The following is a 21,637-nucleotide window of genomic DNA, read 5'->3' as shown; positions in this document are numbered from 1 at the left end:
TAGTGTACATGTATCTTTGTCGGTGGGCTTTTCAACTGTTATATCTCAGTGGACCCTAGATATTTTTAGGAAATTTCTAAAACTTCTGCATAGCAAATTTTAGGTTTTACTAAAAGAAATTTTTATTCTTGCTATTGTTCATTCTACAGTGAAACCCTTAATAACAAATACATCGGAAGAATTTATCAAATGTCGTCTTGACAATTTTTCAATGAGTTTTATACTATATTACGTAAATTTCAGTATTTGCTAAAATGAATAAATAGCCATGAATATACGGGAACAGTTTTACAGAGTTCCATATAATCATTTAATTAAAAAACTAAATATCTGCAACATTCCATTATCAGAAAGTGAAGAATACGACATTTGATGAATTCTTTCGATGTATTCGTTATTAAGGGTTTCACTGTATAAAAATAATTTGCAATTTAAAAAAAGTTTGAAGTGAAGTTCAGTGTCCAAATTAGAGAAGAACTTTGATAGATAGTGGGCCCTGGAGTAAGCAGAAATGAGATACTGTAGATAAAATCTTGTGAACAAAGCATTTTCTTCAAAGAGTTGGTAGCATCAAAGGCGCCTTGTTTTCAGAATTCCAAAATGTGGTCTGCCGTTTTTGTACCTTAAGAATTGACCAAGATATTGAGAAATTTGTTAAAAATTCAAAATATTAAATATAAGCAAGGTTGTTTAAATATTTAGTATCTCCAACTATTTTTATAATACAAAGAAGGAGGCTAAATCTTATCAAGTTTTAAAGACTTACAATATGTTTTTCTATACTCCTTTGACATCTATTAACTTTACGAAAACCAAAGACAAATTGTAAGTTCCAGGGTCCAATGTCTAACGTACTGCATAACACCCCAGCGAAAAAATTACATCAAACATTTACTATGATATATTCTATTATATATCTATGGGCGTAACCTTATTAATTCTTACAATTAGACGATGCACAATTCACTTCAGTTTTCTAAATTATAAACATCAATATAAATGCATGGAGTTTCGCTTGAAATTAAGTTTCCATTCCTTTAAACGGTACCCTAAAAACCTCTATTATGTAGAAGTTTTTGCCGTTTTTCTAGGTTTAAATATGTTCAACCTGGATTATTCCTTATCCTGTATATGCTTTGTGTAGTAGAAATGCGCAAGTCAATTTTGTAGAGAAACCACAATTAAAACTTTTCTTTTTTAAATTTATAAACTGATTCTTAGTTCCACCTTGATCGGTCAAAGCTTTTAAGGGTACCGTTGTGAATCAGGCATTATCATCTTTACATGGAGGGAGGGTCACTTGAGATTACGCTTACAATCCCTTTCAGATCTCTCAATTGTTGTGTTTTCGGGACACAATATAATATTTTTACACACTAAAGCTTCTAATTTCATTCATTCTCCAGTATAAGGTACTTAACATTAACTTTAAGCTAGTAGAAAATTAAAAACTTTATTATCTGATTAGAATAACGAACTAGTAACACTCAAAATACAACATTAGCAGCTGTTTTCTTTACTGAGTATTTAGCTGGGTACAGTAAATCTGTTCAATGATCTCCAATCAGCTGTATCAGCATCCAACTATAACAAGAACAAGTAGAATTAAATGAGAAAATTGCATATATCGGCTTTAAATGTTATACATCGTTATTTTCTTTTTTCTTTTCAACCAGAACTTTTTAGATCCTCAAAAATCGGAAGTCGAATAAGTTTTGAATTTATATGTTTTAAAAGTTTGATTTTGATCCTTTGTTCTAAGTTATCACTTTGGCGAGAAAATAGCAAACTTATTTTAAATCGACGCAGTTTCAGTTAATTTCTAAGAGTTATTTAGCTGAAAAAGACAATAAATTAGTCTTCACTAGGCTAAATCTTAAATATGCTCGGAATTGTTAAAAATAAATTTCCTTTTATCTTTCTTTCAAATGATTTTCCTAGAAAGATAACATACCCAAAAAATAAACTTGTAAACTAGTTCTGCCAAAATGTTCAAATCGTCTACTTCTTCAAACAAAACATTTTATCTAGAAAAAAAACTTTTATTAAAGATGTTCCAATAAATGATTGATCTGTATATAAATACAGTACAATGTACATTAAATCATAACATCAATTAAACACATTAGAATTCTCCTTTATAGTTTATGAACAATGATTCTTATAATGAATGACAGAAAATACATTTTGATCTTTTACAGCTTCTTTGTCGATGTACAGTAAAAGATATACATTACAGATGATGTAAAACTTACTAGATATTATGACCTTCAGCCGTAGTTGTTAAGCATATAAAGTTTGATATAAATGTACAGGTTAATGAGGCTGAAGATGAGGATCTGAGGACGAAACCTAGATGCATTGAATAAGCTTCCTAAACCCCTCAAACAGAACTGAGGGGGGAAGAAAGTAACCTAACTCGGATCAGGGCAGTCACTAGACAGGGAGAACCAATAAACCTAATCCCTATATGCAAAACTGAGCAGCGAGAGGGGCAACCCAACTTGGATCAAGATCAGACCTAATGAGTACACAGGTGAATATCATTGAAATATAAAATGGTTATAAACCTACAATTGGCCCATCCTACCCCTGACTTATGTCTTGTAATTTAATGCAGTAGAATTCATTAAGTTTAAATGTAATATTTGATCTAACTCAATAACTAATCAGTAATAAAATAAAAATAAAGCTTTTTAGAAATACATAAAAAATCCCCCTCCATGCTCTAAACACAACTCTTAATTGAATAAGTATATAACTTAGAAGGTACTTCTAGTATATTCGGCATTAGTCAGAGGACTTGTGGAGTAAATAAGATGTAACCCTTAGCGGCTGGGTCAAATAGGGATTATGAAAAGGGACATCTTTCAGACCCAGGAATAGCTACAGGAAAATAATTGGATTCTTTCTTGATCATGTAAAACTTAAAACATAAAATGTAAAATATATAATGCATGCTGTCGTAAAAAAGATAAAATGTTAAAGTAAGTTACAACTATGAACTAGACATAATTAAAACATAAACAAAACGTTTATCAAGCTTACACAGAAAATTGTCTGATCAACTTATACAAGAAGAATTTTGCTTTATAGTTCAGTCGTAGAAATAAAATATAGATCTAACTGATAAACTAATTAGGTTCAATTAGATCGCAAATTTTAAATTTGATGCTCCTTCATGCTATAGCATCAAATTTTAACATTTTAAAAATGTTTAAAAAGTAAGTAATGATTAAAATGAAATCCAGGTTCTGTGTCCTGAATCCTATATATTGTGTACCCTGTACAAAGTACGAAATACACAGACGATTATATCGTCAAACATCCCGTAAATCCCGACATAGATATCAAGATTGTTTATATCCAGATATCCAAGTTTAGTAGTATCCTGATCCGTTCTGGTCATACCCATCTCTCTAGAATATCAGATGTTTAATTCTTAATGAAAAATGACTTCTTTTTAGATTAAACATTTGTAATTACTTTCTAGAGATATTAAAGGAAATCGATTAAGGAAAAGGTTTCTGTTTATGACAAGCTAATTATTTAATATGGAAGGGAATTATTTAAAGTAGTGTGACGTCACTAGCTTGATTGTTGGTCAAATGATATTGTAATTGTATTTGTTTTTATGATAAATTAAAAGCAAATTCAAGTGGGGGCTTTACAAATATTTGATTTTTTTCTTTATGTGTATCTTTTACATAGATTGTGGCTTCGGCTTTTATGATGTACACAAAATTAGAAATGGTCCAAACGGATCGAAGTAAAAAATAAATGATTTAAAAACAAATTAAACATATTCTTCCTCTTGGCGTTTATGATACATTCCACCAGAACCCCCTGATCCACCATGTCCACCTCCCCTGTTGTATCCTCGACCTCTGTATCCACCCCCACCAAATCCTCTGTCACTGTATCCCCCCGTCTGATAAGCTGCTGGGTTGTATCCAGGAACACCCGAGCTGTATCCAGCTCCCCCTGAGCTGTATCCCGGACCCCCTGAACTGTACCCAGGCCCCCCTTGTTCACCTCCTGTAGTTTCTACAGGTTGTAGTCCCTGCATAACTGTACCAATCTAAAATATGATAATAATAAGTTTACGTAGACTAGCATCTTTAATTAGTCAACTCTCTTAGCTCTATTACTGGCATTTATAACAAACAATCATCTCTTTTTGTCTTATTCTTATTCTTTGCTGCTGTCCAAATTCCTTCTTCCAATTCTTCTCCTCATCCTTTATTCTCCAATTCTTCTTTTCTTCCTTAATTTTCCAATTCCTCTCCTCTTCCCTAATTTTCCGATTCTTCTCTTCTTTAATTTTCCAACTCTTCTATTCTTCCTACATTTTCCAATTCTTCTCCTCTTTTCTTTATTCTCCATTTGTTTTCCTTTTCTAAAATTCTCCAATTCTTCTTCCCTTCCTTAATTTTCCAATTCTTCTATTTTTCCTTAATTTTCCAATTCTTCTATTCTTCCTTAATTTTCCAATTCTACTATTCTTCCTTAATTTTCCAATTCTTCTCCTCTTCCGTTATTTTTTAACTCTTCTCCTCTTCCTTAATTTTCTTACTTTTCTCCTCTTCTTCCCATTTTCACATTTCTTTTCCGCTATCCACTAATTATTCCTTTTTAGTTATCTCCATATTCAAGATTGCCAAATATGTATATCCTCAGATAACGCAGAATATTCGTGCGCGCAGAAAATGTGAAACAAGAGCTTTTTTGATAAAACTTCCCTTTAAACTAAACTCCTATATCCGTCAAACTTACCATAGGATTGAATGTAATACCCTGGGATTCCAGCATCTCTTTCGTATTAGAAACCTAAAAATATTTACAATTATTTACTGATTTGTTTACAGAGGGGAGGAATGTCAGCCACAACAATTTCTCTTCCGAGCTACATTCTCCTCATTTTCTCGCCCGAGCCAACTCGAAATCCTCGTCCTTCGATTATTATGAGTTTTAAAGTTTCTAATTCTTGAAGATACAACTATTTTTTAAAAATCTGGTCACGTTAGGGCATAAAATATGAATGTACTAAAGTATTGCAATGATTATATCACTTTATTCTGGTAAAGCTTAGATCTCTTCTGCCTCCGTAATTGCCACCCTTCGCGATATATAATAGCAAAATATTTGGCATACCTATCACCATAATTTTCCCCATGGACCCACCCGGAAAAATTCTATGGTTTTCTCTATAATTAATAAAAGTTCTATAAACTCGGAATTATTTGCGTTATTCTACACCAGGAATATTTGAAAATGCGCGTAAAAAAGTTGGAATTATCTGCGTCATTCTACACCAGGAATATTTGAAAATGCGCGTAAAAAAGTTGAACATTTTAAAGGATATTGAACTCATAAACTTTAATTCAATTGAAACTATTTTCTATTGATTTACAAAAATTCAATATTTCATTTATGCCCTAACATGACCTGATTCTTAAAAAATAGGAGGATTAGACAAGGGGGGAGTGCAGATAGTCCTCAATGGGTAATCACCGCCGCCCAAACGTGTTTTGCGGCATGCTCGCTCAAGGGCCTATCTAGGGGGAGGCAAGGGGGGCAGAGCCCCCCTAGAACTCAGAGAACTAGAAGAACGTAAAAATTTGTTTGCTGTTCATTCAATGCACTAAGAAAATGGTATACATGGACCAGAGCCACCATGACAGAAGTCCGAATGAAAATCTATCTAGAATGCGCATTCATCCTATTCGGATGGGCGTAGCAAAGTAGAACAGTTATTTTTAAATGCTATGATCACAAGATTTTAGCTACAGTATCTCATTTCTGCTTACTCCAGGGCCCACTATCTATCAAAGTTCTACTCTAATCTGGACCCTGAACTTCATTACAAACTTTTTTTTAAGTAAAAATTATTTTTATAGAATGAACAAATAGCCAGAATAAAAATTTGTTGTAGTAAAACCTAAAATTTGCTATGCAGAGGTTTTAGAAATTTCCTAAAAATATCCAGGGTCCACTGAGATATAACAGCTGATTAGCCCACCGACAAATTTACATGTACACTAGCCCAGAATAGTATATAAGCGGGCCGTGGCTCGTTCGAGATTAATAAGGGGTTTTCATCCTCCTCGATTTATTTATTCTTTCAAGAAGGCGGGACGGAGTGTAGAGGGGGGGGGGAGAAACAACCTTACCTTGACATGGAAGGTTGCTGCCTTTTTACAATAATCTTGTACCAAACATTTCAGGTAGCTTCGTAGATCCTAGAGAAATAAATTGAAAAAAAAATAATTTTCTAAATGTTATTTTTTAATCAAAAAGACTTAAAAAGGAAAATTTATCTCAAATTGGACTATTATAAAAATACCTGTCGCATTGAATCAAGATCACCATTTTCATTAGTTCCGTTAATATCCGCTAGGATCTCTGTCAGTCTTGAAACCTCGTGGTTTTCGATATTTACCGCGCAATGCTGAGATATATCGGACAACCACTGATCCATCTATAAATATATACAATTTTTTAATAACATAAAAATGCTAATAAACAAACATCTAGCATTTTTTGTTCAGAGGCGCAACTAGGGGGGGGGCGGCCGGGCGCGCGCCCTCCCCTAGCACCTGAGAGGGGGGGGGCGCGCCCCCCCCTGCAGAATGAAAAGAAAGAAAGAATGGCGAAAATCAGTATCACAGGAATAAGAAAACCAATAGAGTTATTGTAGAAATTTTATTATACTATAGTTAGTTTTAAAAAAATCAGAAGTCCTAGTTGCGCCTCTGTTTTTGTTTATTAATCAATTGATTGTCAATCTTACAGTATACAGGAATACATCCTTTTTCAGCACAACACGTTTTAAAATTTAAATCATAAAAAACTGAAACATTTTGTAATTACATCAATGAAATTATTTCTGATTCTCACCTTAGGCAAGATATCTGCATGCTTATGTCTGACATACTCAAATGCTTCGATATTTTGACAGTAAACCTTTGCAAGCTCGACAATATTCGGCTTTTGGAGATTAACTTCAAGATTTTTCCGCATTTTGTCGTCGACAGAGGGCGTTACGTCATGAATGACGTGGAGCATTTTACTGTGGATAACTTGAAGAACATCAACTTCAGAGCATTCAATCATCCGCTGAGCAACATAATTACCAAACTGGTCCTGAACATAATGCAAGATAAGATACCAACAAAAAATTTTAAAAAAATATTTTCGTAAAAGTATGAGAGCAGTTAGGTTAGAAGTTATAGATTTCGTTTATACGTTCTGGCCCCAAGTTAAAACTACTCGAATTCTTCTATATCATATCTCTAACCTTCATCATAGTGTCGAGGGACTCAACGTTACATATCTCCCTGACAACCTGAATCTTCTCCTCTGTAGTTCCTTTCTTTAGAACATGTTCGATTATATTACTCGCAAACTTATTCCTGAACAAACAGATTAATTATATCAGAATTTCAGGATTGTAACATGCAGAGGAAATTTAAATCATTTAGTCCTGCCTTTTAATAAGTGTACACTGTACACTGGCACACACAGTGTGCACTGTACACTGGTACATACAGTGTGCACTGTACACTGGTACATACAGTGTGCACTGTACACTGGTACATACAGTGTGCACTGTACACTGGTACATACAGTGTGCACTGTATACTGTACAGAGCTGGTTAAACAATTAACATTTTCTTAATAATTTAGATACTTTGTATTTCAGCGCTGAATTAATAGAAAAATGATCACAATATATTTACAGTGTTTAAGACCCAACTCATAGCTTTGTCAAAAAGCATTAATACTTTAAAAAGAAAAAATTTAAAGTTCAAGGTTTCACCCTACCTTGACATTTTGAGGACATTCCCCAAACATTCTTGAAAAACTCTATTTCTGTCATCTGAGGATATTAATCAATTAATCATTATATAGATCAAACAAGGGACAAAAAAATCAATAATAACAACAAATTATTCAAAATCAAAGGGTAAATGTTTCAATTATAATATATGTAAATTGTACAATGTAATCCAAATTTAAAATCTAAATTTTAATCTTATTATTTCACATATTTTCTTCTGAGTAAATTTGAAATTCAAAATTCAAAATTTAAATTGACTATTTGATTTTTTCCTGGGTTTCCATATTCCATAAGATCTTGTATAACGTAGTTTCCGAATGGACTGGTTGTCATCTAAATTATTACAAAATCAATAAAACTCTAATTGAATTATAAATTAAACACTTTTTAACAGTTAACTTTCAGAATAATTTACAGCAAACCTGTTCTCGTTGAGATTTACAGATATTTTATAATCAGAGGTTAAATCTAAAAAACCGAAAAAGTAGATCTAAACCACCTACATTGAACAAACATTAACGAACAAACTATATTAACAGACGCTAAGTCTTATCTGAAAAATATTTCACATACTCTTTTCGTTCTATAAATTCATTTTTCTTCCAAATTATTGATAATTTTTTAACACTATAAAAAAAATTCTCATTCTTTAAAAATTTTTTTTGGTATGTAGCAATTTTCATTAAATCCCAAAAATCTTATTTATGCAGATCCATGTTAAACCCAGCTCTTTACAAAGGAATGTAGTTAACTCTCAGAAAAATTAAATTAAAATTTAAACCCTATCTTAATTCAAGTGCGTATTCCCCCGACCTCATGTTTAATATTGAAACTATTCAAATAGAAATTTTTTACCTCAGTCATCATCTGCAATACAGCAGCTTTACATTGTTTACGTTGGTCATCCCCAAACACCTGGATAACCTTCTGCAGTACTCTAGATAGATACATACATTAGATCAGGATTAGAACTGTAAAAACTGGACCCGGATACAAAACCAGATCCATATTCCGAATCCAGCTCAATAATATTTCTTAACGTTTTGCTAGTTTCTCTTCACAAAAACAAATTTTAAAAGAAGTCTTTCGTTTTCGTTATTTTTAAACACGCACTTACTTGATTTACTATTCAATGAACTAGGTATACTTTCAATGGGATATCTTTGGTTGACATTTTAAATGGGTGCTTTTGGAGCAATAAGATTTTTTCGATGCTTTGGTTGAAATTTTGGCCCTTGGACCTGAATTCCGAATCAAGGAGCTAAAATGTTGATCCAATGGATCCGGATCACAACCCACTCCCCCCCTCTTCCAAACAAAATCTAATGTTTTTTGTTCAGTGTTTTATGAAGTCCTAAGATAACTCTCAAGTGATAAAATTCAAAGTTGCGACTAAAGTTGTTCTTATTAATATTTCTTTGCTTTAAAGAAGCAATCTTTTCTTTGTTAAACTTTTTCATTCTCGTCATAATGGATTTTATGTAACCAGAGGCGAAAGAAGGAGAGCGAGGGGGGATACTTGGATGATTTTTGTAATTTAGTTTTTCATCCTACACATTTTTTTTTAATAATTCTTCACATTATATTTTCTCTTTTTAAAATTAAACCAAAACATTGCCCGGGGTTATCACTGTCACGCAACAAAATTGGGCCCTGGTCAAATCTATTTTTTGAAAACAAGTATAAAATAAAGAGCATTTACAAAATAGACAAAAGATAAAACTTGCCTGCAACCAAACCTATCGGAGCAAAGGGTTAGCGCTACATCCTGAATAAAAAAAAATTATTTCGTTGGGAAAGAACAAAATATACATAAAATTCAAAAAAAATTATTAATAGAATTAAAGAAATATTTACGTTAATTCTGTAGAGCATGAGCTGTATATGTGGCGCCCTGATAGAAATTAATCAATTTCATTAGTTTCATAAAGTTAACGTATTCGTGGCGATTCTTTGGTACTGGATAGATAGAAAGGATAAGGTTTTGGAATTTTATAAAAAAAAAATATTAGAATGGACTTGATTGATTTTTTGATTGATTAATGATTTCCTTAAATCCTCAGCAGTCTCCATTATTTTTTGTATAACATGGTTCGCGTTCCCGTCCCGGCAGAAGGCAACAACATCCTAAGAGGTTAGGTCATCAGTCATTATACCGGTCACGGTCATGGTCACAGTCACGGTCACGGTCCCGGTCACGGTCATGGTCATGGTCAATGGTCATGGTCAATGGTCATGGTCATGGTCATGGTCATGGTCATGGTCATGGTCATGGTCATGGTCATGGTCATGGTCATGGTCATGGTCATGGTCATGGTCATGGTCATGGTCATGGTCATGGTCATGGTCATGGTCATGGTCATGGTCATGGTCATGGTCATGGTCATGGTCATGGTCATGGTCAATGTTAACGCCAATTGTAAAAATTGAATTTACTTAATTATCTACCTTGTTTATCTCCTGTGCCCATTGTTGATGTTGCTCCTGAAAAAATATACTTTTTCAGGAAAGTTTAACTAAAAAGAAGAATTTAATTCTACTTTATTCTGATAAACAAATTATCAAATAAGAAATATCTTTACCTTAGAAATGTATGAAAGTGCAGTTTGTACAACTCGGCTTCCGTATTTATTTAATGTCAGCTTTCTACTCAGATATATACATTTAAAAACATCTTGCAGGTTAGACATATTTTAAGATATTTAATAGAGATTACAGACAACAAGAATGATAAGGATCAACATAATAAAATGGAATCTACAAAAGACCCCAATGTCGGCCCCCAGACAAAGAACCCTTGAACGCAATAAAGGGGCAGTGTACGGCCTCGAATGGCATTGGGCACCATTGTTTTTTGAGCATTATTTTTTAACAAATATTCAAATGCATTAACTTTTTGAGACGCCTTTACTTCACAATTCTGGTATAAAATACCCTATCCTATCCTATCCGAGCTTTGTAATTTGGAGCCCATGTGAATCATTATTATTATTATTATTTTTATTACATAAAAATTTTAAATGCAAGTTTCCTTGTGTCTGGAAGTATTTTCTGGAACAAAATATGAATCTGCATTGGAGTTCCACACTCAAAATATTTCTTAAAAAATATATTACTTTAAGGGAGTGTTCACGAAAAATGAAAGGGGGTATAGGCTTAATGCGATAAAATGCCTTTGATCGCTTCTAAGCTTACTTCTATCAGTTGCGTCTATAAGGAGAAAATTGTTAAAAATTACTCACACCGAAGAACGCAGCGTCCATCCAAATTCGGAAAGATGCAACATTTAACTCGGATCGTAAAAAAATCAATTTAATTCCAAACAAATTATTCAGATATTACAAACAGTAGTCATCGATTATTTTTAGACGCATTCGTATATAGTTAATATTTCAAAATATTTTATATTTTTTTTTAAATAATTTTCGCTGGCGCTGGATTTTCGAACATTCCTGGAAAATATAAAAATGTCGTCTTCATTATCAAAAATCCTCGAAACATGCATAAATGTTTTCAAAAGTAACTCTCAGATCATGAAAAATACAAAATATTATGAAATATCAACCATTTACGAATGCGTCGAAAAATAATCGACGACTATTGTTTGTAATATCTGAATGATTTGTTTGGAATTTAATTGATTTATTTACGACGATCAGTGTTGAATGTTGCATCTTTCTGAATCTGTGTGGACACTACGTTCTTCGGTATCAGTCGTTTTTAACAATTTTCTCCTTATAGACGTAACAGATAGAAGTAATATTAGTAGCAATCAAAAGCGCTTTTTTTAGCCGCGAGCCTATACCCCCTTTCATTTTTCGCGAACACTCCCTTTAAAGATGAGATAAAAATTAATATATGCAACGATTAGGTTGGAAATCTAAATAAAAAACAATATTAAACAATTCAGCAAATGATAGTTCTTAATATGAATTAAAAAATACATGTTGAAAATCACAAGACTTTATAAAAACCAAAACCAAGAGGTTCCTTACTTAATCCTAGAGATCTTTAAATTCAGATAGATTAAGAAAATCTCATATAGAGATAAGAGCGGAATATATTACTGGAATTATATAGATATAAGAGCGGAATATATTACTGGAATTATATAGAGATAAGAGCGGAATATATTACTGGAATTATATAGATATAAGAGCGGAATATATTACTGGAATTATATAGAGATAAGAGCGGAATATATTACTGGAATTATATAAATATAAGAGCGAAATATATTACTGGAATTATATAGAGATAAGAGCGAAATGTATTACTGGAATTATATAGATATAAGAGCGGAATATATTACTGGAATCATATAGATATAAGAGCGGAATATATTACTGGAATTATATAGAGATAAGAGAGCGGAATATATTACTGGAATTACACCTGAATTACATAATTTCCAAAAACATTCATGGAGAGCCAAACAGTCTTCGGTAGGATTTTCTGAACATTCAGTAATCTTGTTTTGTTTTAAATATTTAATATTTTTAGTGTTTTGTGCTTTAGGATTTATATATTTGATATGTTTAGTGTTTTGTGCTTTAGGATTTATATATTTAATATGTTTAGTATTTTGTGCTTTAGGATTTATAAATTTGATATGTTTAGTGTTTTAGAAAGTTTCAGTGTTAATAGAGTGTTATAGAGCTAAAAAACTTAAGATCTGAAAGGAAGCCGGACATTGAACCCACAGACCACCCCTGCGGTCTAAATAGTCAAAGTAGTTGAAGAAGTGAGTAGCCAAGAGTTAAACATGTCTTTAAATAGTATTTTAGAAGTTTTAGTGTTTTAGGGTTTGAATGTTTGAAACATCTGATGAAAGTTTTATTTTCCGAGAGCCATTTTGTATTTATGTTTTTCAGTTGTTTTATAGTTTCAGTCCAGTGTTTCTGTGTTACAATGTTTGAGAATATGACAAGATTGCTTTCCTTAAAAATGAGTTCTTTATCAGCAAGTGTGGCTCGGTCTAGATTATCCTGAATGAACCTAGACCCCTCTAAAAAGAAATATTATAGTTTTTAAGTCATTAAAAGAAAGTGGAGTCGCAGACATAATTTAAAGTTTGAAAGTCCGATTCACAATATAAAATCAAGAATGAATATGATATAAACGTTTTTTCCTTTGAAAATTGATTTTTTAAATATTTCTCTAAAAGTGTTTTAGAAACAATTGTCAATAATAAAACATGTCAAGCTAGAAAACGAAGATTTCTTCCATATTTGTAATCAGATAAAGGTTTAAAAAGTACGGTTGTGAATCGGACATGACCCTCCATTAAATAGTCCATGTAAGATAAAATTCAACCTGCACTGGTCACAAATGTTGCCACGTGTTCCGGTATCTCGGAGAGTTCAACTACCGGGAAAAACCGGTTCTTTAGCTCCTAAATAGTTTCAGGAATTCAGAGCCTGCGATTTAAAAACTTCGGCTCGAGCCGTAATTCCTTTAACCCGACTTTTAGACCCAATCTTCGACCCAACTCTGACGACAGCTTTGTGTCACGTGATTGACAGCTGCAAGATCTTCGGCTCGACTTAGGGAGTTAGGCCCAATGAAAATAAAACCGACCTTGGTTGGTTTTAGTGAAGAATAAGGCTCAATAATGCGTCTTGTTCTCATAAAAACCCGGAATGCGCCAATTCCTGCTATGAAATTCCGGCAAATAGAATATTAAACTGTTTTTTTGAACTTAACTATGTGAAAATAAGATGCAGCTTGAATCCAAAAGCTCAAGCCGTAAATAAGGCCCAACGACAGCTTGGACTCGAGCCGTAATTTTTCGAATTTTTTAAATCGCGGGCTCTGGAAAAAAATCTATGTCTGTGTTAAAAATAAATAAAATTAAGCATAATTTCTTACAGGTAAATCTTAATTTAACAGACCAACTACGAAGATAAATTTTGTTCCATCTTACCAGTAAAATATTGTAGATTCCGTGCCGTTTATCTAGACCCAACTCTCCTAGTGTGGGTAGTCCTACATAATATGAAAATGATAAGGAAGAAAAATTATAATACACAAGGAAAATGTGTAGGGTGCTAAATCCTTTTCATTGAGCATCAGGGGGGAAAAGAAGAAAAATCCCATGTTTAGAAAAGGTAAAATGTGGATATTTTGATAAACAAATATCATGATGATTCTACTACTGTAGAACACAAAAATATTTTTTATAAGTGTAAAGCTGTTGTAGAAATCGTATAATCAATTTTTAATATTTTTGCGAAAAGCCTACCACAATTCTATATATTCTAAATATTAAATTAAGTTTTAAATCAGTAATGAGAAAAATATTTTTGAATGTCGTTTTTATTTAGCAAATATCCTTTTTTTCATTTTCTACCTGGTAGGGGGGGCATGCTGGCCACAACATTAGCCACAGCTGAGGAGGCAGAATCCCTAGATATATTTTTATCTTATTATTTATAAATACACAACATTAGAAACAAGAATTGCCAAGTAAACCAAAGAACTGCCAAGGACAAAAAGAGGAAAGAACAAAAATCGGAACAAGAATTTTGCACAAGAGCAAGAATTTAATATAAAAAAGAGAACAGCACAAAAAAAACATTAAACAAAACATGAATATTAAAAATAAATTACGTGTAAAATATCAAGATATCATGAAAAATAAAAATCAAAGTTTCACAAAGTTTGTTGAGAGCAATGTTTAACTTAATTCTAAACACTCCACCTCATTGCTGCCATAGAGGGTCGGCTTGGTTCTGATCTCCAGCCTACATTAAACTCATTATCAGAACTTAATTCATTGTTTTCAATCCTTAAAATCTCAAGAACTGAATATGGTCAACCCAGATCGAAATTTATCTTCTAAATATCGTGAAAAATATTTGGGAGGAGAGGGGGGTCAGAGTGTTTTTAACTATGAACATAGAAATGGGGGGTCATAATATGCATAACTTTCTTGGAAATTTTATGCTGAATTAAGATCTGAAGAGCACTTTCAAAAATATTAAAAGTTAAAGAAGTTAAATCCAAATAACGGACAAAAATCTGTTTTTAAACTTTTTAATGTTTTTGACGAATTTTCGAACATCAATCTTCATTTTTGAAAGCGCTTTTCAGATTTGAATTCAGCATAAAATTTCAAAGAAAATGATGCGTAACATGAAATTTTTCAAAATGTTTTTTTGAGGCCTATTCGGTGATTTCTCTGATATTAAATCATCTATTCGTAACCGTATGGCGATTTTGAAATTTTTTGTTATTGCAATAATCACAAATCAATCACCCTTACTGTGGATATACAAATGGGGGAATGGGGGGGGGGGTCACAGTGATTTAAACTTAAAATACAGAAATGGGGGAGAGGCACAGTGGTTTAAACGGTGGATATAAATATGGGGGGGGACAATAGTTTAACCTGTAGATATACAAAGGGGGGGGGGGATTAAACTGTAGAAAAAAATTTATTTGCTTTAAAGTGTTCTTTGCAGACCGATTAAAAATCGAAAAAAATTAGTTAAAAATTATCTAAAGGTAAATAACTTGCTTGACCAAAAATTCAGTTTTATTTTCAAATATGAAATACTGAATAGCAATGCTTAATTTTTCCAAGTAGAGAATTTCTAGAGATAGTTAACAAGTTACAACCTGTTATGTCTTGGAGTCCACGAAATCGACTTTTCAACCCCAGTGGGGGGGGGGGGATAATGATTAACCAAATATAAAAATAATAATTGTACCAGATGTAGCAGGTTGGATAGGTAGGACAGGAGTGTATCCAGCACTAGCATTTGCTTCTCCTCCAGTAACAAAACCAGTTGCTCCAACAACAAGAGCCTGAACATTGTACAAATTCCAAAGAAAAATGATAAATGTTAGTAATCAAATCAATTGTTAATCTAATTTAAAAGCATCCTTTAGATTAAAACAATGCAAGGTTAGGTAGCAGAACATTTATTCAAAACTATTTTAATAAGTTACCTGCAGCTGAGCATACTCTTCCTCTTTCTTACGAATCATAGCCTAAAATATTTTTAAGTAATAAAAATGTCATTTTTAATTTCTCAATTTTTCAACATCTCCCAGATCCGAATCCGAAAATTTTCGCTTCCTGGATTAGTATCCGGATACGCAAAAGTATGCGTATCCAAGGGTCAAAATAACAACCAAATCCAACTGGAAAAATGTTTGCTATCAAAACACCAGACCTGTTAACATTAAATGTTGAAGTTCCTAATCTCTAAATAATCATCAAGTTTCCAAAAAAAAAAATTTTTAAAAGACGAATTTATTTTGCAATTTTTTATTTTTCACTTGTAAAATCCGGATCCATTCTTATCAGGTCGGATCTAAGATCAGGATCCGCATCAAAATTAAATGTATCCGAAGCATTATAGGTAAAAAAAAATCTGTGAAATATCCTCCTAGATTGATACCTGCATAGCATTGTCATACATGGCCTCGACCTCCCTCCTTATCAACATCATCTGCTGGGTTTTATCTGGAGATCGTCTTCGTCTAGTGTACAGGGAGAATAAGAACTGTCGACAAATAGTTGACATGCAAAATTAGGATTAAAACAATTGTTAGAGTATCCAAAAGAAACACTGGCTTGTTAGTAGCTTGTGATAAGGGGGGGACTAAACTAGTTTTTATTGAAATAAACTACTGCTCTAGCCAGCCAAAAGAAGGTCACCAAAATGGCTATAATTGAAAAAAAAAAATGGCTGGCTGAGAAAGATGGCTATACATTAATACAGACCACTAACTCGGTATAAAAAACCACAGTTGGTTTATGTTGACACGAACCTCTGGGTTTATAAATAAATAAATAAATAAGTAATGATCTAGGTAGATCCCAAATGTGGAATCTCCCGACCGCCTCGTGGTAAAGGATATATCCACCAATACCCGTTACTAGGGAAGTTTACAATTGTCTTATGACTGAAATAAACCACTGACTAACTGTTGAAATGAATAAGGAACTTAGAAGCACGGATAGCGTTTGTTTTGTACTTACAATTATAGTGAATATTGACAAAGATTGAACAAAAAACATGGCTTTCTTTAACAAGACTGGACCTGCATTATCACTGTTTGCTAAATATTACGTTTTTAGGTTCTCCATCTGCTCTTATGCAATAAATAAATAAAGTCAACCCCACTCTTTTTAAATCCACGCCTACTTGGAGAGGTATAACACTGGCTATGAATTTATACCTGGATCTTCTATCACCGTCCCTACTACCCCTTCTTTCTCCATGCCCCCTTGATCTTGACCTTGACCTAGTTCTAGATCTTGATCTGGAGGTGGATTTCGACGCACTAAAACAAATTATGTAAAATCTTTCTCAAACATTATATTTAAAAAATTCTTACCCCTGTCGTTTGACCCTGCCATATTTATCCCTGGAACCTGCTCGTCGTCCTCTAGACTTAGATCTTGACCTTGTTCTCCGCCTGTGACGGGACCTGGAACGTCTTCGCCGACGATCACGAGATTTAGATCGACTAAAAGATAAAAAATTGTTTCTGAGCAGATCGTAAATCCTAATATTTTCCTTTTCAAATTCAAATTTGTACCTGGATCTGGATTTTCTGGTTGATCTTGAACCAGATCTTGATCTTGATCTGGAATACTTTGGTTCTGTTTTGACAAGACTTGAATCCATTTTTGCTTCGATCTCAGCCTTGACAGCAGCATGTACAGCTTCTAAGGAAATAATCAGAAGTGAATATCGGCAACGCTTCTAGTTAACATAAAAATGAATTTGTCACGTCAGATTTTGAGAAAATAAAAATTTGTGACTTTCTGGAGATAAAGTTTATGCTGATAAAGAAGTTGTTAACATCAATTTTCTTCTTTCCTCTTTCCCCATAATTAAAGAGAGGTGGGGGGTTTCTTAAAAAAATATTTAACAATGTAAAAAAGAAACCATAGATTTGTCTAAATAGAAAATTACTTTCTCTCCAAATTGACTAAAAAGCATGTACCTGCATCAGGAAGCTCTGATTTAATAACAGTTTGGGAGAAATCTGATTCCACAGGCTGATGCCAGGATCCAGTTCTGAAATTATTCAGACTTCATTACTTGTTCAATTTCATTAAAAGAGAAGGCTTTTACTTCTTACTTAAGTATGAGGTTCAATCTTGTCAGCTAAGGTCAATTATGCTCCAACAAGAAATTTGAAATTGGTTTGCATTTCTGATTTTATTGGGATCCAAACGAAACAGCTGACAAAAATATGGATAAACTCTATAGTATCTTTACTTGACTACAATTGTCTATTTCAAATTCATTAGTCATAAATCTCTATTACTATCTATTTTATCTCAGTTAAGTTACTTTTATTAAGAGCTCATTACATTTATTTATATCACATATTTAACCATGATTACTTTTATTTAAATGTCATGTTTTTAAGCATAAAGTTTATTCCATAGCCCATCTAATGACTGTCTGGTTTGGGCTAGACATATAAACACGTCTAGTTCTTAATACAAGTTTTTTAACATATTTATTTTTTTAAATTTTCATTTTACCAATATTTTAAAAATTATTAGATGATATTAGATACAATTATATTGGGTGCTCGCACATCTGCTAACGCTCCTCTTCTTGTGACACACTATTGACATTTTTATATTTCTTGTTCTCCATTTTTTTCTTGGTCATGCATCTTCCATCTTATTCAGCTAATTTGGAAAGAAAAGAAAACTTTTTGGGAAGTTCCAGCAGGAGAATCGCCTCTTCCCTATTTCTTATACACATATCCCCCAAATTAGTTGCTCCTTCATTCTTTTCTCCTTGTTTTACTCATTTTCTACAGTTTGACGCATCTCTGAGTGGTGCTTTATGACATTGAGTTGAAAAGAAGAGGAAAGGGATAAGGAAGTCTTAGGAAGTTTTAAAAATTTTGAATTTGCATTACAGGACAAGTTGTAGATAAAGCAGGACAGGTTGAAGCAAGGTCAGGACAAGTCAGAGGGGATAGCTGGGAGGGACGGTGATCACAGGTATCCCATCCTTTATGGATACACAGGGGGAGTCATGGTCTGGATCCTCATAAGGGGACAGAGCGTCCTCCGCCTAGACTTGAAGTCGTANCACCCTATTCCTACAGCTCTTGTTGGGCTGAATGTTTTACGGTTAATCTAGACAGGCACTAGAATATTTAACTTATATCAAAGCACACAATAGTTTTTACTAAAGGGATAGTTCACAATAATTCGTAAGTCACATAGTGCATGTATAGTCTAAACTAGGAGGGTCAATACATACTGCCTTCTCCAGGAATGCAAGCAGTTGGTCAAACAACATATCATCAGACTTATAAATGCATTATAGAATTAATTTTAGTGATACTACAACACTAACTTTAAAGCTAAGGTTAACAAAAATTACCTTTCCGAGGTGTTTGGGTTAAGAGGCTCCTGATATACAGCCATTGAAGTCGGTTGATCAGGAGTTATCTCCTATGTAGGAATAAATACTTTAGATTAACATACAGAGGATTCAGTGGCGCAACCAGTACTTTCAGGGAGGGGGACACAGGGGGGCTAAACATATTTCTTTAAAAGCACTGTTTTCAGGATTTGAAGTAAAAAAAACGGCATTTTTTAATCGTTGAAGGGTTGGCTCTTTGCTCAATAATAAACCAAAATCTTATTATAATCATGGCTTTTTCTTGTGTTTAAAAAAAGATAATCCTTTATATAGCTTTGATTGTACGACATGAGTAAATTAATTAAACATGTGCTCGAAGCACTAACAAATTTCTGTTCTTCTTGTGTCTTTTCATGTATTTCTTAGTGTCTGTCAGTCCCTGGCTTAGTCATATTCACTTTGTATAAAAAGCAGTACTTAGGATCCGCTTAATTTTGATGCGGAACCGGATCCTGGATCCGCAATGGAAAAAATGGATCCGGATCCAGGTTTTCTTTAAAATTTATTGAATTTTTTAACAAAGCAGAATTTCCTAATTTAGAATTTCCAATTTTTGTGTCTTATTATATTCGCTTATTTTTATGTAAAACAATATAGAAAAAATTTCAGTTCTTGATTGATATTTTGCCCCTTGGATCCGGTTCCAGGAAGTCAAAATCTTGCTGATTCAACGGATCCGTATCCGGATTCTAGGCACTGATATAAAGTCCCCTATTGCAGTCTAAATCAGTTTTTTTTGTAATTCGTCCACTAGTCATATTTATCCACTAAATAGTCCCTTAATCGTAGGTCTATATAGTCCCTAAGTAGTAAATAGTTTCTGACAGTACTTTAATTTGTTCATAATTAATAAAAGTCTTTCTGATCGAAGTCCCTCTGTCCTTGTTTGCCCATAAGGGGCTTATCCCTGTGTTCCTTTTATAGTTTGCAAAAGTCCGAGTAGTCCGATAGAATCCTTATTGGATTTCTTGTTATTCTTCTTAGGTTGTTAGGTTTTGTGTAACCTTAACCGATAAATGTATTGTAATATTCATGAGAAGTAACAGATATACAGCCTACTTTAACAATTCTTGTCAGAATAAATAATATGCAGGTCTGAACTATGGGGTTTGTATGAAATTGTAGGGTTGTAGCATTGTTAGCATATATTAAAGTGACAGGACTATTTACTAGAATTGCTTCCTGAGGTTTGCTTAAATAATATTAAGCCCTTATGCTCTAAAAACCTTACTGATGTTAAAGGTAATTTCCTGGAGGACGATTTTTGGACCCTCGCCTCCCCCCCCCCCCTATCAATTTTGAACATGACACTTATTTTTCATCTAAATTATTGTTATTTATTTTTTATTATTTCAGGGTTAGGTTAGGATAAGACAATTTCTTGGCCGAGCGCTTCGGCTAGGAAATGACTAGGGGGTCGAGCGCCGCAGCTAGCATAGGCTAGGGGCCGGGCGCTGAGGCCACATGACTCAATTATATTAAGGTGTTACACACGAGTTCCATGTACAAAATTGATAGGACGGGGATCCAAAAATCATTCTCTAGGAAATTACCTTTAACATCCATAAAGTTTTAGGGCTAAAGGGCCAAATGTTATTTATGCAATTCTAGTGAATAGTCCTTACAATTTAATATATACTAACAGTGCTACAACCCTGCAAATGCATACAAACCCCATAGTTCAGACCTGCTTATTATTTATTCTGACTGATTGATTGATTGATAAACGTTTATTTCTATACGCACTTTAGGCAGGCGTCTTAAATGTATTTATTCTGACATGAATTGTTAAAGTAGGTGAGACCCCCCCCCCCCCACTTATCCTTATATCCCGCGCGAAAAATTGCGTAACATTATTTAAATTGCAGTTTCTTTAGAAACAAAAGAATTACCGTCGCCGGTTGAACCCTGGAGCTGTATCCGTAGTTGAAATCAGTTTCGTTGGTGTGTTCACTCTCCATGTTGATCTAAATACTTGCTGAGATTTTGTGAAAACAAACTACTATAGTGTCCTTGGTATTTGTTTTGCTGAATGTTGATCTCCTAAATGTGCAGCAGCATGTGAATGCCGCAATACATTTTTAGTATTTAAATCGTCTTTGTTTAATTCCAGATTCAGGGGTATGTTCAAGTTTTAAAATACTTTTTTTTTAAATGTGTTCCTTAAATAAAACGTTTTCATAATTTCTATAATTAACTGCAAATTTATTACATTTTTTTAATCCTGGTCCCTGAATTTGCACACACTTGTGTGCGAGTGTGGGTGTGTGTTTGTTGCGTACACAGATTGTTGATGAAATTCTAAATATGGAGTATTGGACAGTTTCTGTATGCCTGGCCTAGATGGCTTGAGGCGAATTGTGTCCGCATA

General features: G+C 33.3%; 1 protein-coding gene across 3 annotated transcripts; it reads right to left on the bottom strand.

Annotated features, from left to right (window-relative positions):
- Window positions 1-1,439: 1,439 nt before the first annotated feature.
- On the bottom strand, window positions 1,440-21,329 carry LOC111715690 (uncharacterized). Of its 3 annotated transcripts, none has more exons than XR_002768295.1 (33): window positions 21,159-21,329; window positions 19,225-19,295; window positions 17,813-17,886; window positions 17,402-17,531; window positions 17,198-17,329; window positions 17,039-17,143; window positions 16,255-16,336; window positions 15,800-15,841; window positions 15,559-15,655; window positions 14,547-14,589; window positions 14,196-14,251; window positions 13,770-13,831; window positions 13,160-13,238; window positions 12,784-12,851; window positions 12,239-12,298; window positions 10,875-10,942; window positions 10,426-10,489; window positions 10,292-10,327; window positions 9,894-9,970; window positions 9,701-9,737; window positions 9,571-9,611; window positions 8,699-8,780; window positions 8,116-8,176; window positions 7,828-7,882; window positions 7,301-7,415; window positions 6,901-7,146; window positions 6,347-6,481; window positions 6,174-6,242; window positions 4,777-4,830; window positions 3,812-4,081; window positions 2,827-3,419; window positions 1,955-2,268; window positions 1,440-1,584 (listed from the first exon to the last, which is right to left on the bottom strand). XR_002768295.1 is itself a non-coding variant. In XM_023491053.1 (31 exons), the coding sequence occupies exons 1-31, from the start codon at window positions 21,225-21,227 to the stop codon at window positions 3,381-3,383; spliced, it is 2,619 nt and encodes an 872-aa protein (XP_023346821.1). In that variant the 5' UTR covers window positions 21,228-21,329; the 3' UTR covers window positions 2,583-3,380. The 3 variants fall into 3 exon arrangements, 1 of the variants encoding a protein (XP_023346821.1); XR_002768296.1 differs by having other exon boundaries at window positions 1,955-2,254; XM_023491053.1 differs by lacking the exons at window positions 1,440-1,584; window positions 1,955-2,268 and having other exon boundaries at window positions 2,583-3,419.
- Between the last annotated feature and the right edge of the window lie 308 nt (window positions 21,330-21,637).

Source organism: Eurytemora carolleeae, unplaced genomic scaffold, assembly GCF_000591075.1.
Source record: "Eurytemora carolleeae unplaced genomic scaffold, Eaff_2.0 scaffold14, whole genome shotgun sequence".
NCBI lineage: Eukaryota > Metazoa > Arthropoda > Copepoda > Calanoida > Temoridae > Eurytemora > Eurytemora carolleeae.
This window is presented reverse-complemented; position numbering and strand designations above follow the sequence as displayed.

Coding starts and splice junctions, on each gene's coding strand:
- LOC111715690 (XM_023491053.1), bottom strand. CDS start 21,227: ATGGAGAGTGAACACACCAACGAAACTGATTTCAACTACGGATACAGC. Junction 15,656..15,799: donor AAGAGTATGCTCAGCTGCAG/GTAACTTATTAA, acceptor TACAATGTTCAG/GCTCTTGTTGTTGGAGCAAC. Junction 6,482..6,900: donor ATGCAGATATCTTGCCTAAG/GTGAGAATCAGA, acceptor ATATATTTATAG/ATGGATCAGTGGTTGTCCGA.